Source organism: Anomaloglossus baeobatrachus, chromosome 2 (genome assembly GCF_048569485.1).
Source record: "Anomaloglossus baeobatrachus isolate aAnoBae1 chromosome 2, aAnoBae1.hap1, whole genome shotgun sequence".
NCBI classification, from domain to species: Eukaryota; Metazoa; Chordata; class Amphibia; order Anura; family Aromobatidae; genus Anomaloglossus; species Anomaloglossus baeobatrachus.
The window spans coordinates 85793907-85809943 of record NC_134354.1 but is presented as its reverse complement, the minus strand read 5'-3'; the positions used below and the strand labels follow the sequence as shown (position 1 = coordinate 85809943).

The window sequence follows — 16037 nt, the reverse complement described above, 5'->3', positions numbered from 1 at the left end:
TACGGTGACTTGGGTTCACATAAACAGCTGCCAGAAGAATTTTATTTTACAATAGCTGGTGTCTCTCTCCATTTCATTGAAGCATAAATGCCACCTGTGATTAAACCTCCTTTTTGGGACAGGCAAAATAGCATGTTCTTCCACTCCCTTATGAATATGCCAGGAGTTAAATCCTCAGCTTGCAATTTTTTAGACACAATAAATGGATGATTAACCAATTCCTTCAATTCAGCCACCTGTGTCCATTGACCTTCATTTAGGGTTACCTGAGGGTTTGCCATATCTACAGTTAGGTCCAGAAATATTTGGACAGTGACACAAGTTTTGTTATTTTAGCTGTTTACAAAAACATGTTCAGAAATACAATTATATATATAATATGGGCTGAAAGTGCACACTCCCAGCTGCAATATGAGAGTTTTCACATGGAAATCGGAGAAAGGGTTTAGGAATCATAGCTCTGTAATGCATAGCCTCCTCTTTTTAAAGGGACCAAAAGTAATTGGACAAGGGACTCTAAGGGCTGCAATTAACTCTGAAGGCGTCTCCCTCGTTAACCTGTAATCAATGAAGTAGTTAAAAGGTCTGGGGTTGATTACAGGTGTGTGGTTTTGCATTTGGAAGCTGTTGCTGTGACCAGACAACATGCGGTCTAAGGAACTCTCAATTGAGGTGAAGCAGAACATCCTGAGGCTGAAAAAAAAGAAAAAATCCATCAGAGAGATAGCAGACATGCTTGGAGTAGCAAAATCAACAGTCGGGTACATTCTGAGAAAAAAGGAATTGACTGGTGAGCTTGGGAACTCAAAAAGGCCTGGGCGTCCACGGATGACAACAGTGGTGGATGATCGCCGCATACTTTCTTTGGTGAAGAAGAACCCGTTCACAACATCAACTGAAGTCCAGAACACTCTCAGTGAAGTAGGTGTATCTGTCTCTAAGTCAACAGTAAAGAGAAGACTCCATGAAAGTAAATACAAAGGGTTCACATCTAGATGCAAACCATTCATCAATTCCAAAAATAGACAGGCCAGAGTTAAATTTGCTGAAAAACACCTCATGAAGCCAGCTCAGTTCTGGAAAAATATTCTATGGACAGATGAGACAAAGATCAACCTGTACCAGAATGATGGGAAGAAATAAGTTTGGAGAAGAAAGGGAACGGCAAATGATCCAAGGTACACCACATCCTCTGTAAAACATGGTGGAGGCAACGTGATGGCATGGGCATGCATGGCTTTCAATGGCACTGGGTCACTTGTGTTTATTGATGACATAACAGCAGACAAGAGTAGCCGGATGAATTCTGAAGTGTACCGGGATATACTTTCAGCCCAAATTCAGCCAAATGCCGCAAAGTTGATCGGACGGCGCTTCATAGTACAGATGGACAATTACCCCAAGCATACAGCCAAAGCTACCCAGGAGTTCATGAGTGCAAAAAAGTGGAACATTCTGCAATGGCCAAGTCAATCACCAGATCTTATCCCAATTGAGAATGCATTTCACTTGCTCAAATCCAGACTTAAGACGGAAAGACCCACAAACAAGCAAGACCTGAAGGCTGCGGCTGTAAAGGCCTGGCAAAGCATTAAGAAGGAGGAAACCCAGCGTTTGGTGATGTCCATGGGTTCCAGACTTAAGGCAGTGATTGCCTCCAAAGGATTCGCAACAAAATATTGAAAATAAAAATATTTTGTTTGGGTTTGGTTTATTTGTCCAATTACTTTTGACCTCCTAAAATGTGGAGTGTTTGTAAAGAAATGTGTACAATTCCTACAATTTCTATCAGATATTTTTGTTCAAACCTTCAAATTAAACGTTACAATCTGCACTTGAATTCTGTTGTAGAGGTTTCATTTCAAATCCAATGTGGTGGCATGCAGAGCCCAACTCGCGAAAATTGTGTCACTGTCCAAATATTTCTGGACCTAACTGTATATGAAATGGTTTTAGTTCAAGCAATCGCTCAATCATTAAATAAGTGCTGCCCCACCGAGTGGCTTGATCCAAATTTCCCCTTTCCCAACACATCTCTTCAAGATGGAATCAATTTTAGGGGTTCTGGCGGCAAAAACCAATTCTCTCACTTTTCCAATCAGATTTCCAGCATGGCCCTCTTGCAGACTATCTCTTATTGCCAGCTGCAGCGTGTGCACAACACAGCGCATGTGATGAATATGAAAGCAGCTACAACAAGATCATCTAATTCTAAAGTATCATTTTGCTGTTCTTCTGTTGTAATATTTGTTTGTTCCTCAGTTACATAAACAGCACTGTGGCCTTCCATCTCTAACATACTAAATCCTAAATTTTCTTCTAGCTGTTGTTCATTAAGGCCCCGTCACACTAAGCAACATCGCTAGCAACATCGCTAGCAACATCGCTGCTAACGAACAACTTTTGTGACGTAACAGCAATGTTGCTAGTGATTTTGCTTAGTGTGACATCCAGCAACAACCTGGCCCCTGCTGTGAGGTCGTTGGTTATTGCTGAATGTCCTGGGCCATTTTTTAGTTGTTGCTGTCCCGCTGTGGAGCACAGATCGCTGTGTGTGACAGTGAGACAGCAACAACTAAATGTGCAGGCAGCAGGAGCCGGCTTCTGTGGACACTGGTAACCACGGTAAACATCGGGTAACCAAGAAGCCCTGTCCTTGGTTACCCGATATTTAACTTCGTTACCAGCCTTCTCCGCTCTCACTGTCAGTGCCGGCTCCTGCTCTCTGCACATGTAGCTGCAGGACACATCGGGTAATTAACCCAATGTGTGCTGTAACTAGGAGAGCAGGGAGCCAGCGCTAAGAATTGTGCGCTGCTCCCTGCGCTGTGCACATTTAGCTGCAGTACACATCGGGTAATCAACCCGATGTGTGCTGTAACTAGGAGAGCAGGGAGCCAGCGCTAAGCGGTGTGCGCTGCTCCCTGCTCTGTGCACATGTAGCTGCAGCACACATCGGGTAATTAACCCGATGTGTGCTGTAACTAGGAGAGCAGGGAGCCAGCGCTAAGTGGTGTGCGCTGCTCCCTGCTCTCTGCACGTGTAGCTGCGTGCGCTGGTAACCAAGGTAAATATCGGGTTGGTTACCCGATATTTTCCTTAGTTACCAAGCTGGCTGGGGGCTGGTCACTGGTTGCTGGTGAGTTCACCAGCAACCCGTGTAGCGATGCTCCAGCGATCCATGCCAGGTCAGGTTGCTGGTGGGATCGCTGGAGCGTCGCAGTGTGACATCTCACCAGCAACCTCCTAGCAACTTACCAGCGATCCCTATCAGGTTGGATCGTTGTTGGGATCGCTGGTAAGTTGTTTAGTGTGACTGGACCTTTACTCTCATTCATCAGTTTAATTGTACTTATCATGTTTGAAGCATTGTTTTGTGAGGATCCTTTTTTTGGCTCAAAAACGGATCCTCACAAAGAATGAGCAGTCAGTTTGTGGTGTTTTTCTAATCTGCTTTTGCTATTGAAAACATTATCTATGACCTCAAAAACCTTTCAGGTGATGCGGTTTTTTAAAAAGCTGATCTGCTTTTGCAGCTGAAAAACGTATCGTCAAAAAAACGCAGCAAAAACACTGTGTGTAACTGTAGCCTTAGATCAGGAATAGAACAGCCATTTATAGAACATTTCATTACTTTCCCAAATTCCTATGACAAAACTATTCAGCACATTCTGCATTGAACTACTGTACCCAATTTATTCTATATTTTAGGAGTCGGTCTATTTTATACCGAATCCACCAAAATGAACTCCAACTCCACAGCCCTGCGGCAGACAAAGAAAGTCAGTCGCAAATGCTGATGTCAGGATTTCATTACCCAGACAATGTACCTCGGTAACCTCATGAAGTCAGCGTTCGTCATCCCCTGCTAATTTATTGATGTTAGCTCAGGTCACTGCACTGCTCTCCCAGCCAAAGGGGAACATTCTGTTCTTCATTGACTGGGACAGTGAGTATGGATCATCGTTGGACCCTCTTATTATATTACAACAGACGCGGATTTGTTTTCAATAAATTGGTGAAAGAGAGAATGTTTTGGGGAGCATTTTTTCAAATAAAAATTTGCCTATTTTTTTTATTACTGACTGGGTTAGTGATGTCGGGTATTTGATAGACGCTGTGACATCACAACCCCAGGGCTTGATGGCAGGCGACATTACACAGCTGGTATAAACCCCATATATTACCCCGTTTTCCACTGCACCAGGGCAAAGGCATGAGCCGGGTAAAATCCCGGGACTGGTGCATCTAATGTATGCGGCAATTCCGGCCTTCTACTGGCTGATATTTTTAGGCTGGGGGGGGGTCTCTCCAGCCTGAGAATTCCAGCCAGCAGCTGTGAGGCTTTATCTTGGCTGGTATCAAAATTGGGGGGACCACACGCCGTTTTGTTTTTTTTTTTTTTAATTATTTATTTATTGTGTTGTACGATATTGACCCGCCTACTGGCGGCTGTAATTGGTTGCAGGCAAACAGCTGACACTCAGCGTGGGGGTGCATCTGACTGTAACCAATCACAGATGGGGGAGAAGTGAATATATATGAGCTTAATGAGCGGCAAAGCTCGGGAAGAACAAAGATCTGCCGTGGTAGCAGTGTAACAGCCGCACCAGTGATTGGTGAGTATGTAGCGCTTGCTCTTACCCCATTGCGCCAGATTCTGTTCCCCATAGACTGTATATGGGGACCAGTATCTGGCCAGATACCGTGGACTGTATGTAACTCTCCTTCCGCTTTTTTAGTGGTCCGCAAAAAAAGATGGAAGTCACACGTATGTTACACGGACCGTATATTGAACGGAACGGGATGGATGCGGGTGTCACATGGATGCCACACAGATGCGTCCGTGGAAAAACATGACCATTATTTTCCGGACCGCAAAAACTGAACGGTCGTGTGAAAGTAGCCTTAGTCACACATCAGTAATGGCTCTCATATGAGTCTCTCTAATAGTGTAAAAATCAGATATTGCAGACATAAAAAAAGAAAAAAATAAGCACAAACAGCCCTAGTGTGGCGGGAGTAGGATATATGTGATATGTAATAATGTGAAAACAGGAGGTGCATGGATGACACGAGTCCTATGATGGATAATGTAAAGTAGCATTTTTAGCAGCTGAAGCAACTGATAACTGGTGATATACAATAAGTACTTCCCCTAGCATAATTATAATCGTAGATTATACTGCAATAATCACTGATTTATGACATGCCATAAAGTGAGAACAATCTGTATATCTGTAGCATGTATTTGGCAGCTTTCCTGATAATCACCATACACCAGAGGCGGCTTCTAGTGATGACATTTATGGATCTTAGTACCATCCGGGGACATTCTCCCGTTCAGTCAAAATCTATGGATTTTATTCTGGTGATCTGTTGAATTGTCACCCACATTTCATCTGCTTTTCTTACAGATTGGATTACAATAAACTTACAGAAACATCCTGCGTCCAGTTGGCCTCTATAATAAGGAATAACCAGTCTCTGAAGACACTCAACCTGTCTGGTAACAATTTGTCTGGTCCTCACTTCCGTGACCTGATGGAGGCGCTGTCCAGTCCAAACTGTGGAATAAAGGAATTAATGTGAGTATAAGAGACTGGTACAGGACTGAGAGATGTCGGGGACAAATTATACATGAATTTTATACTATTTTATGCTCAGGGCCATTGTTCTGTCCATTATATAAACTGTTGACCGCACCTTGTTATGTGACGTCACCACTAATTAGTGAATGTCTTGTCTCTATATCATAAAATGGAGGCTATTAGAAATGTGTGACGCCCTGGCAAAACCAGGTGTTACAGAGTCTGCACAAATCTTCCAGGTGCAGGGCTCTCTCCTCTTTGGTCAGCAACACAATCCCCACACAGGTATATAACAACAGTCGCAAAAGCCTAGTCACCCCCCAGGACAATATGAGCACACCAGTGGGCGGGGCCAGGCAGATGGTGACGCCCACATAGGGGTTCTGAGGTGTCAGGGGAGGGAACAAGACAGTCGAGTCAGGGAAGTGACAGAGTTAGTTGGAGTTGGAGTTAGGGAGAGGAAGTTAGAGGACAGAGAAGTCAGTAGTTGGGGGTTGTCACTCCCGGACTACTGGACTTCTGAAGCTGACTAGGTGGAAAACGGCAAAGTCAGGTCCACAGGCGACGGAGATCCGGTCACGGGAGACCCTAAGTGGACCGGGGCAGGGTTGTAGCCCGCCGGTGCCGACAGCGGGAATCCGGTCCGGAGGCCGTGCACAGTCGGGGTACCTGGACCCTAGGGCGAGGACAGCTGCATGCACCTTTCCAATTAGCCAGCAGGGGACAAGATTCCAAGTCTTGTCCCATCGACAGCCCAGATAGAGTGAGACGGAAGCCCAACGAGGGGGATAGGGCGTCTGCAAGTGCCTGTTAAGATCCCATGGGTCAGTTCTCGCGGGCCACAGCTCCCACAGATAAAGACACCCGGAGTGGACTTTCCCGTTTAATGTGGACTAGTCACAACACAAGAGAGAAACCTAAAGTGCAGGAGGAAGGGCCCCTGTTCTGTCTACCGGTGTGCGGGATCCGAGCACACCCCTCCGGAGGCTACCGGTTACCGGCAGTTGGTTTACTATCTGGACTCTGTGTGACTTTATTCGAAATAGTGAGTACACCTGTACCATCCGGTCCAGCCCCGCAGACGGTGCCCGGTCCATCCATCTCACCAACACCTGGGCCCCGGAACAACACCTCCCCTACCCATGGAGGGGATACCATCCTGCTGCCCTGCTCCATCAGCCCCGGGCACCCCATACCAAGGCAGCGGCGGTGTCACCAACAATCACTGCAACCCATGGGTGGCGTCACTGCCAAAATCTCCCCCCATATTGACTTACTTCCCCCTTTTCACTTGCGGTGGACGGACCGCTGCCCGGGCCCGGGTCCGGCTGCCACTCGAGCCACAACAACAGCCCCGGATCCGAGCGTCCCGAACAGCCCCCTGCTGAAGTTTGGCCCCTGAACGCAACAAACTTGGCGTCACGAACAAGATATTTACCCCTTCCACTAACCTGGGTGAAGTGCGCCTTTCCTGAACTGTTAACCCCTGAAACGCTAAAAACTGCCTCCATCTTGCCCGGCATTTTGGCGCCAAAACGGACAACCTTGCCATCTCCTTCCTTGAAAAGAATGCGAATCCTGAGCCCCGACCCTCTCCCTGAGAACGCAGCCGGAACCCGGTGACCTCCTGAGCAGGAAGTTGCAAAGAACTGTGTGTTTCATGAGACTGCTGCTGAAAACCAAGGGGGGCGGGAGAGCGGCATGAGATCAGAACTGATAAGTGCAGGGATGCCAGGACTCTGCAGAAACCCGTTCCTGGACAACAAGACGACACGATGTCGCAGCAGCAAAGCAGCCGGCGCCCGGAAGGTCCCGTTACCGAAACCGCTGACTGAATGGAAGAACAGACTACGAGGATGTGCTGGAGGATACAGGCCCAAGTCCACTTCATGCTGGCGTAGTGGATGTCGGAGATGAAGGGCCTGGCCGCAACCGTCCGGGCGCGTGAAGTGGTGGTGGCTTCAGAGGATCAGGTAAGCGGAGACCCACGCCCCTGTTTCCGAGGAACCAGCCTGCCAGGCTGAGGGGTCCGGCCTGCTTCCGTCCGCCACGCCACCTCCTTCACCGCCCATGCCCGCGGCCAATGCCCCGACCGACCCGTTACCTCAATCACCGGCAGCGGAACCCGTAATGTCTGTTGGGGAGGGCCCAGCTCCTGGGTCCTCGGGCCTTGTCCTCGCCACCACCCTGGCACCCGTCCTGGCCTCCATCCCGGCCGCACTGCTGATGACATCCACCCCGGCCCCGAGCCAGGCCGCAGCGCCGATGACACCTGTCCCGGCCCCGAGCCTGGCCGCACCGCCGATGCCGTCCATCCCAGCCCAAGCCAGGCCGCTATGCAAGCGCCACCTGTCCTTGTTTCTACTTCGGCTGCCAAAACAACAGCTTCCAGGTCTCCTGTCCCGGCTGATGAGCAGCCGGTGTGTTCCTGCAGGAGTGAGGAGCAGCCCGCTGATAGATGGGGCCCCAAGGCAACAAGAGAGGCCGGTTGTAGCCGGTACCAAGGGCATCCGAGCGGGCTCGGCTCCCGAGCAGGAGGAGGAGCGCGGGGACCGTTCTCCATACTGGGAGAGACAGCAGCAGCAACTCTGCGGGGAGATTGACACCCGGGAGACCACAGTTATGAAAATAAGAGTAATGTGGTAACAGAACCCGGCTACCCCCTTTCCTAAGTTAAACCAGCCTTACCCTTTTGTTGCTTTTTGATGGACCATGGCCTCAGGACTGACAGAGGCCACCCAAAAACTTTCTTGGGCTCTTGTATATTTAACTATTTTGCCTTCTTACCCCCAGGACTGTAACATCCTCTGGAGAGGACTGGTTGGAGGAAGGGCCTGCGGTGGTGGCGGCCGAGGCCCAGTCACCACCAAAACTGGTGGCTAACCTCCAGTCCAGAGGGTTCTGGACTTTGGACTCTTTGGGATGGACTATTGGGAAGGACTGTTTGCAACGTTTTGTTTTAATGATATGCCTTCCCTTCGGGGAATGAAATGTTTTAACTGTTACCCCTTTTTCCAATTTACAGAAGCTGAAAAATAAAAGTTGGTAGCCGGACAGCCCGAGGACGGGCTGTGTTCTACCAAGGAGGAGTGTGACTCCCTGACAAAACCAGGTGTCACAGAGTCTGCACAAATATTCCAGGTGCAGGGCTCTCTCCTCTTTGGTCACCAACACAATCCCCACACAGGTACACAACACCAGCCACAAAAGCCTAGTCACCCCCCCAGGACAATAGGAGCACACCAGTGGGCGGGACCAGGCAGATGGTGATGCCCACCTAGGGGTTCTGAGGTGTCAGGGGAGGGAACAAGACAGTCTAATCAGGGAAGTGACAGAGTTAGTTGGAGTTGGAGTTAGGGAGAGGAAGTGAGAGGACAGAGAAGTCAGTAGTTGGGGGTTGTAGCTCCCGGACTACTGGACTACTGAAGCTGACTAGGTGGCAGACGGCAGAGTCAGGTCCACAGGCGAGGGAGATCTGGTCGCGGGAGACCCTAAGTGGACCGGGGCAGGGTTGTAGCCCGCCGGTGCCGACAGCGGGAATCCGGTCCGGAGGCGGTGCACAGTCAGTGTTCCTGGACCCTAGGGCAAGGACAGTTGCAAGCACCTTTCCAATTAGCCAGCAGGGGAAAAGATTCCAAGTCTTGTCCCACCGACAGCCCAGATAGAGTGAGACGGAAGCCCAACGAAGGGGATAGGGTGTCTGCAAGTGCCTGTTAAGATCCCACGGGTCAGTTCTCGCGGGCCACAGCTCCCACAGATAAAGACACCGGGAGTGGACTTTCCAGTTTCATGCAGACTAGTCACAACACAACAGAGAAACCTAAAGTGCAGGAGGAAGGGCCCCTGTTCTCTCTACCGGTGTGCGGGACCCGAGCACACCCCTCTGGAGGCTACCGGTTTCCGGCAGTTGGTTTTCTATCTGGACTCTGTGTGACTTTATTTGAAACAGTGAGTACACCTGTACCATCCGGTCCAGCCCCGCAGACGGTGCCTGGTCCATCCATATGACCAACACCTGGCCCACGGGACAACACCTCCCTTACCCGTGGAGGGGATACCATCCTGCTGCCCTGCTCCATCAGCCCCGGGCACCCCATACCAAGGCAGCGGCGGTGTCACCAACAATCACCACAACCCACGGGTGGCGTCACTGACAAAATCTCTCCCCATATTGACTTACTTCCCCCTTTTCACGTGCGGGCGACGGACCGCTGCCCGGGCCCGGGTCCGGCTGCCACTTGAGCCACAGCAACAGCCCCGTATCCGAGCGTCCCGAGCAGCCCCCTGCTGAAGTCTGGCCCCCGTCCGCAAAAAATGTCATTTACAACAATTACTAATACTATTCCCTTATTGTATGTGGAGTCGTATTAGAGTTTGGGGAGATGCTGCATAAATGCTATAATGAAACAGGACGTTTTAGGCTCCTATGCTTCCTATGTCGGTAGCTACTGGCATCCTGCAATGTGGAGGTCAACTTCACATTATCGGGAATTATTATTATTGTAGTTAACTAGTATGGGAGCTACAAACATGGAAACTTATAATGTGTACCCCCTCCTTACTGTCATGATCATGGCTTTCCTTTAAAATTGGGCCACTACGTATATTATTGATGTGAATGAGCACCGGACTCCATGTGCTGCGTATGCGATCCTTTGTATGTTTTATGTGGTTGGTGACGCAATCTGTGAGCTCTCCTTATAAAAAGAGGGGTGGTGTTGTAGTCCCACACGTGTACCCGTGGAAGCCTAATTTGTAGGCGAAACGGCCGTCGTCCTGTTCTAAGGAGCCGGCTCACAGCGCGTCTCCAGCCTTTCACCCTGCACCTATGTGAATAAAGATATACCCAGCACAGCGGACAGAGTGCGGTCTCTCTTCTTCCTCTTGAAACTATTGCTTGGACTTTGTTGCTGGACGAGCACCCCGCTTGGGATATGGTATTTTGCAGCCCTCCATGTGGACACGTGCGGCACCGCAGGTAACGTGCAGTGGTGCAGGACCGCTTCTGTTGTATTACGATATCGGACTCTTTCTGGTCCTTTTTTGCACACTGATATATGTTACTAGGACTGTTTATTTGTGCATTTTTTGTCGCCCATTAATCATTGGCATGGAGGTTTCTGAAAGCTGCAATGATAAACCACCTGGTGCTTCAGGCTTACAGGCTGGCCGAGCCGATGCTGGCTCCTTTTGAGACTGCAATTTTAAAAAGGACACTGAGGTTTTGGGAATCAAGACACTGGAGTATCAGATACAGACTCTGGCAGAGAAGGAAGTGAGATTATTCTGGACTATCCAGTCTTTACAATCATATGTTGAATGTGATCGTGCCCCACGTGGACTTAGAATTATAAAAACGCTTTCTCACTTCCTGGATGATACCACGTTTACCCAGCAATGGGAAAGTATTCAGCTTGAATGTTCCAAAAAACCTTTGCATTTGGTTCTGGATAAAAATAAGGAGGATTATGCTGCAATGATTATTGAATTGGACTCATTGAAACATGATACCCGGTTACGGATGTCTGATGATGACTGGAATGTTTTTTGCCAAAAATTGGATAAAAGGTTGGTGATTGTGCAGACTGAGATTAAGAAAAGGAAAAAGAGAAAAATTCCTAAGGGATAACAAAGACTATGAAAAGAAGCAGGTCTTTTGCTGGACCAAAGACAAAACTAAGAATTACAGGCAGAGATCATACATTAAAAAGAAAGGCACGTTTGGTGCCAACAGGGGGTACTGGACCACTGACTCGGAGTCCAGTGGTTCCGAGGATGTGGTTCCGGGCCCCTCTGGGGGGACCTCTGGTGTAATGAAACCTCCCGCCCCTTTAGAAAACGCGTCCGACGGGGGGTTGGAAGATGCGCAAGAGGCAGGGGTCGCAAGCGGAAGTCTGTCTCTTGGAGGAGTTAGGTGACCAACCTGATTCAGAGTCTCCCACTAGCACAATCATCAACCTTTCTTCCCATACTTTAACTCCTGATATGGTCTCCATTTTATCTAAGGGGTTCAAATTTTGTATCCCGGAAGATTTTGATTTTGCGGAGTTTAGGGTCGACCTATTCAAAGCCATTAGGAAAATCCATCTATACAAGCATTTCCGTTCTGCGTCTAGCGCATCGGGAACGGTTCCTGGGGGTCACATCCCATGCACCCTGAATAGTGAACGCTTTGATGTCACAGGAGCCTTCGATCTGGATATTGTTCGGGATGCTGAGTTGTTGCTCAGTCTGAATGAACCCGGTCCGACGGTGGCCTCTGACATTGATACCAACACAGGTGAACAAGGTAGGTTCACCAAAGGGGTTAAGTCTGACTTTTACCCCCCCCACGGTACCTGGCAATTTGATAGATGTGTATCAGGATACAGTCCTAAGGGACATAGAAGCGCTAGTTTACACTAGCCCGGCACAGAACTTGAGCCAGGGTGAATTATCTGCGATCCGTACTATGCAGGGTTGGGAGGACACGGTGTTCCGCGAAGCTGATAAGGGGGGCAAGGTTGTCCTCTTGACCCGGCAGCAGTACGTGCAGGAATGCTTAAGACAATTGGCGGATAGGAGTACATATATTCCTTTACCATCTAACCCCATCCAAGATTTCAAAAATCCCTGGTGCGACTTCTGGACAGGTATGTGGGGTCGGGTCTCCTTTCTCGTGCACAGGTTGATAAATTGATCCCCCCATACCCAACGAAGCCCTACTGGTATTGTATACCCAAAATCCATAAGAGCAGGGATAATCCTCCAGGCCGTCCAATAGTAGCTGGGATCAGCTCTCTTACAGAGCCGTTGTCGCACTATTTGGACTGGCTGTTGAGACCGCTTTTACGGCATATCCCCTCTTATGTGAAGGACACTGGCGATTATTTGTCACTCCTAAAAGGTATAACATGGCAGGAGTGCTTCGCTTTGACGTCAATTGACGTCGAGAGTTTGTACACCCGCATTCCCCAAGGACTGGGGGTGGCTGTTAAGGAAATGGTGGCACTAAGTGGTAAGGATGCCTGTTTTTGCAATTTTGTGGAGGAAGCCCTTGAGTTTGTTCTATCTAAGAACGCATTTATGTTTTTGGACCGATGGTACTTGCAGTGCGGGGGTACCGCCTTGGGTACCCCTGTCTCATGTGCCATGGCCAATATATTTTTGGGCTCCTTTGAATGCAAATATGTGTTTTCAGACTCCAATCCCTTTTTGAGGCATATCCGCCACTACTTGAGGTATGTGGACGACATATTCATTGTGTGGGATGGCACAGAGGCTTTGTTCTCCAGTTTTGTGTCACACCTTAACACCTATAACACAATGAATATGTCCTTCCCTTCCTCATTTGGTGGTAACACCCTCAATTTTTTGGACGTGGAGGTCTCCATCAGGGATGGCAGTATTCACACTTGTTTATTTAGGAAACCCATGGCATCCAACTCACTTTTACATTTTCAAAGCGCACACCCTTTCCATACCAAGTCAGCCTTACCCTATAGCCAGTTCCTGAGGGTACGTAGGGTGAATAACTCTCAGGAATCCTTCCTGCGGCAATCACAGGATTTGAAAAGCAGGTTACAACAAAGGGGGTACCCTAACAAACTGATTCATTCAGCCTTTGAGAGGGTTAATTCCGACGCCCACGGGCCTGTCCAGAGGAGGAGCAACAAGGGAAGAGGGGAAAATTTGGATAGATTCATCTTTAGTTTCCGTTTTGGACCGATGGAACAGGTTATAAGGAGAACTCTTTGTAAAAATTGGCACATCTTGGAGAAAGACTCAGATTTGGCTGTAATGACCAAGGCTAACCCCTTGGTCACGTTCAGACGCAGCAGTAACCTGCGGGATAAGTTGGTCAAAAATAGGCTCACCAGCCCGTTGACGTGGCTGGATAGATGCTGCCCACCGGGCAATTACCGGTGTGGTAATTGTAGGTTTTGTAACTTGCATATTACTGGCCGTTCATTGCAGGTGGGCTCGCATATACATATGGTGCACCAGTTTATCTCTTGTAAAACCAAGTATGTTGTCTATGTGGTCCTGTGCCCTTGTGGCAGGTTCTACATAGGCAAAACAATCAGGTGTTTATACATCCGGCTTAGGGAACATTACAACTCCATTTTTTCGGGTAAAGGCTCCCCCAGACTGATCACTCATATTCGTGATCACCACGAGGGGAACCCGGACGTCTTGCGTTTTGCCGGTCTCAAGAGGGTCACCCTCCCACCTGGGGGTGGCAACCTACAGCAACTTTTGTTACAGGTAGAGGCCAAACTGATAATCAATTATGGAGCATAGGGCGCCCTGGGTTTAAATGACCGTGTTGATTTGACAGTGTTTTTGTAAAAAAAGTTTTTCCTTCAGGCTACCTCTTTTATCCGTGTTTGTGAGTAAAGTATTTTATTACAATGTATGTAATTCATAGTCATTATTGTATGACATGTTACATGTTTTATGTATTGGCATTCTCCTTTGTATGTTTTATGTGGTTGGTGACACAATCTGTGATCTCTCCTTATAAAAAGAGGGGTGGTGTTGTAGTCCCACACGTGGACCCGTGGAAGCCTAATTTGTAGGCGAAACGGCCATCGTCCTGTTCTAAGGAGCCGGCTCACAGCGCGTCTCCAGCCTTTCACCCTGCACCTATGTGAATAAAGATATACCGAGCACAGCGGACAGAGTGCGGTCTCTCTTCTTCCTCTTGGAACTATTGCAGAGGATAAGCTTCCCCCTCTAACCTGGGACCTTGACAGAGCAATCCACAACATCTTGCTGCTCAGGGCCAAAGTGGACAATTTGGAAAACAGGTCCCGCAGGAGCAACCTCCATCTGGTGGGGGTCCCAGAGAAGGAGGAGGGCAATAACCCAGTGGCTTTTTTTGAAAAATGGCTCCCTAAGACTTTGAGCAAGGATATGTTCTCCCCTTTTTTACCATCGAGCGGGCACATAGGGTCCCACTCGGCCACTGCTACCAGGGGCACTGCCTCGCCGTATACTCCTCAAGCTGCTGCACTTCCTGGATAGACACAGTGCAGGGCCCATGAGCTTGAGGATCTAGCTATTGACGGCTACAGGGTCTCATTGTTTCCGGATTTCTCCGCTGAAATCCAGCAGAGGAGAGCGCAATTTATTAACATCAAAAAAAGTCTCAGGCTGCTGCAGGTTCCTTATTCAATGATGTACCCTACCAAATTGAGAGTGGTGGCGGATGGTGGGACACCATTTTTGATTCACCAAAGGATGCGGCAGCATGGCTCAACGCTAATGAAAAAGTCTTGCGCAGAAATAATCGCTGAGGCTGGACGTCACTTACTTGATGTTGCATTTGCAGAAGTGACTGTCGTGCTACCTGGCTGGAACACTTATGGCTAGTCGGTGCGAGCCACCCTGATATGTTACTTTGCAGTTAAGGACTTCTCAGGCAGTTTATTCGCTATATGCTCTCTGTGTTATTTTGAACCCCGCTTCCCTCTGTTTGAGAGGAATGACCTGGCTATTTTATTGTATGTTCATGTGGTGTTTATTTTCTATTTTGTTCTGTGCACCTGCTTGATTTATGCTCTTCTGCAGGAAGAGGATACAGATAGGTCCGAGGAAGTCTCCCTACTGCTGTATATGTACGCTCACCCCTATGGAGAAGAAGGTTAATATAGTAGCATGAAATGTACAGGGGCTTGGTGATGCAACTAAAAGATGTGCAGTTTTTATGTTTAGCCAGCAGCTTAATCCAGCGCTCCTATTCCTTTCAGAAACGCACTTGGTGAAGGAATGGATCCACCTGCTGCACAAAAAATGGATAGCCCACAAGTACCATTCTGTATATTCCTCACATGCCAGGGGGGTGAGCGTCCTAGTACACAGGACAGTGATGTTTGAATGTCTTAAATCCTCTGTGGACCAGGAGGGTAGATATGTGTGTCTGTGAAGCGATGGCCGAGAGAACCACCGCGGTGCAGAGTAGGTTACAGTACACAAGACGAGGTGCGAATAAAAAGGGTGTATGTATTAACAGGCGGGGAAAGATGTGGAGAAGGCAGGTTCAAGCACGGGGTATACAGTGGCAAAACGTAATTTAACAACACTTTTGTATTCTCTAGCTGGTCCGCTCAATAGCACGGTGCTCCAACTATTACAGGTTCAAGAAACACAAAAACAGTCAGGTACAATGCTACCCTACACGTAACCTCTCTGGCCAAACCTCTCTGGCTAAACGGGCCACACGGATGCTGTGTTCTACCTACTGAAGCCTACTTTAGCCCCTAGTATGTGCACAATATTCAACTCACAGTGATGCTGGGGATGTGGATCCAGTCCCGGGAGCCCCCCAACAACAGTCTCATTCGAAGGTGCGCCCGTCTCCTGGGCTGGGTTAAGGAGATCAAAATCTTCTTCTTGCTTCAGATTCCTCGCTGGTTCCCTGGGATCTGTGAATCTCTCTCTCGATTCAGAAGAAAACTCCAA

The 16037-nt window shown here is 48.5% G+C and overlaps 1 protein-coding gene across 5 annotated transcripts in view; it reads left to right on the top strand.

The window, feature by feature from the left end:
* LOC142290977 (NACHT, LRR and PYD domains-containing protein 12-like) overlaps window positions 1–16037 on the top strand; it is a 1131354-nt gene that overhangs the window by 494767 nt on the left and 620550 nt on the right. For all 5 annotated transcript variants that reach the window (XM_075335136.1, XM_075335138.1, XM_075335137.1 and 2 more), the window contains one exon: window positions 5418–5588. In XM_075335136.1, the coding sequence (XP_075191251.1) occupies window positions 5418–5588 (171 nt within the window). The remainder of the gene's footprint in view (window positions 1–5417; window positions 5589–16037) is intronic.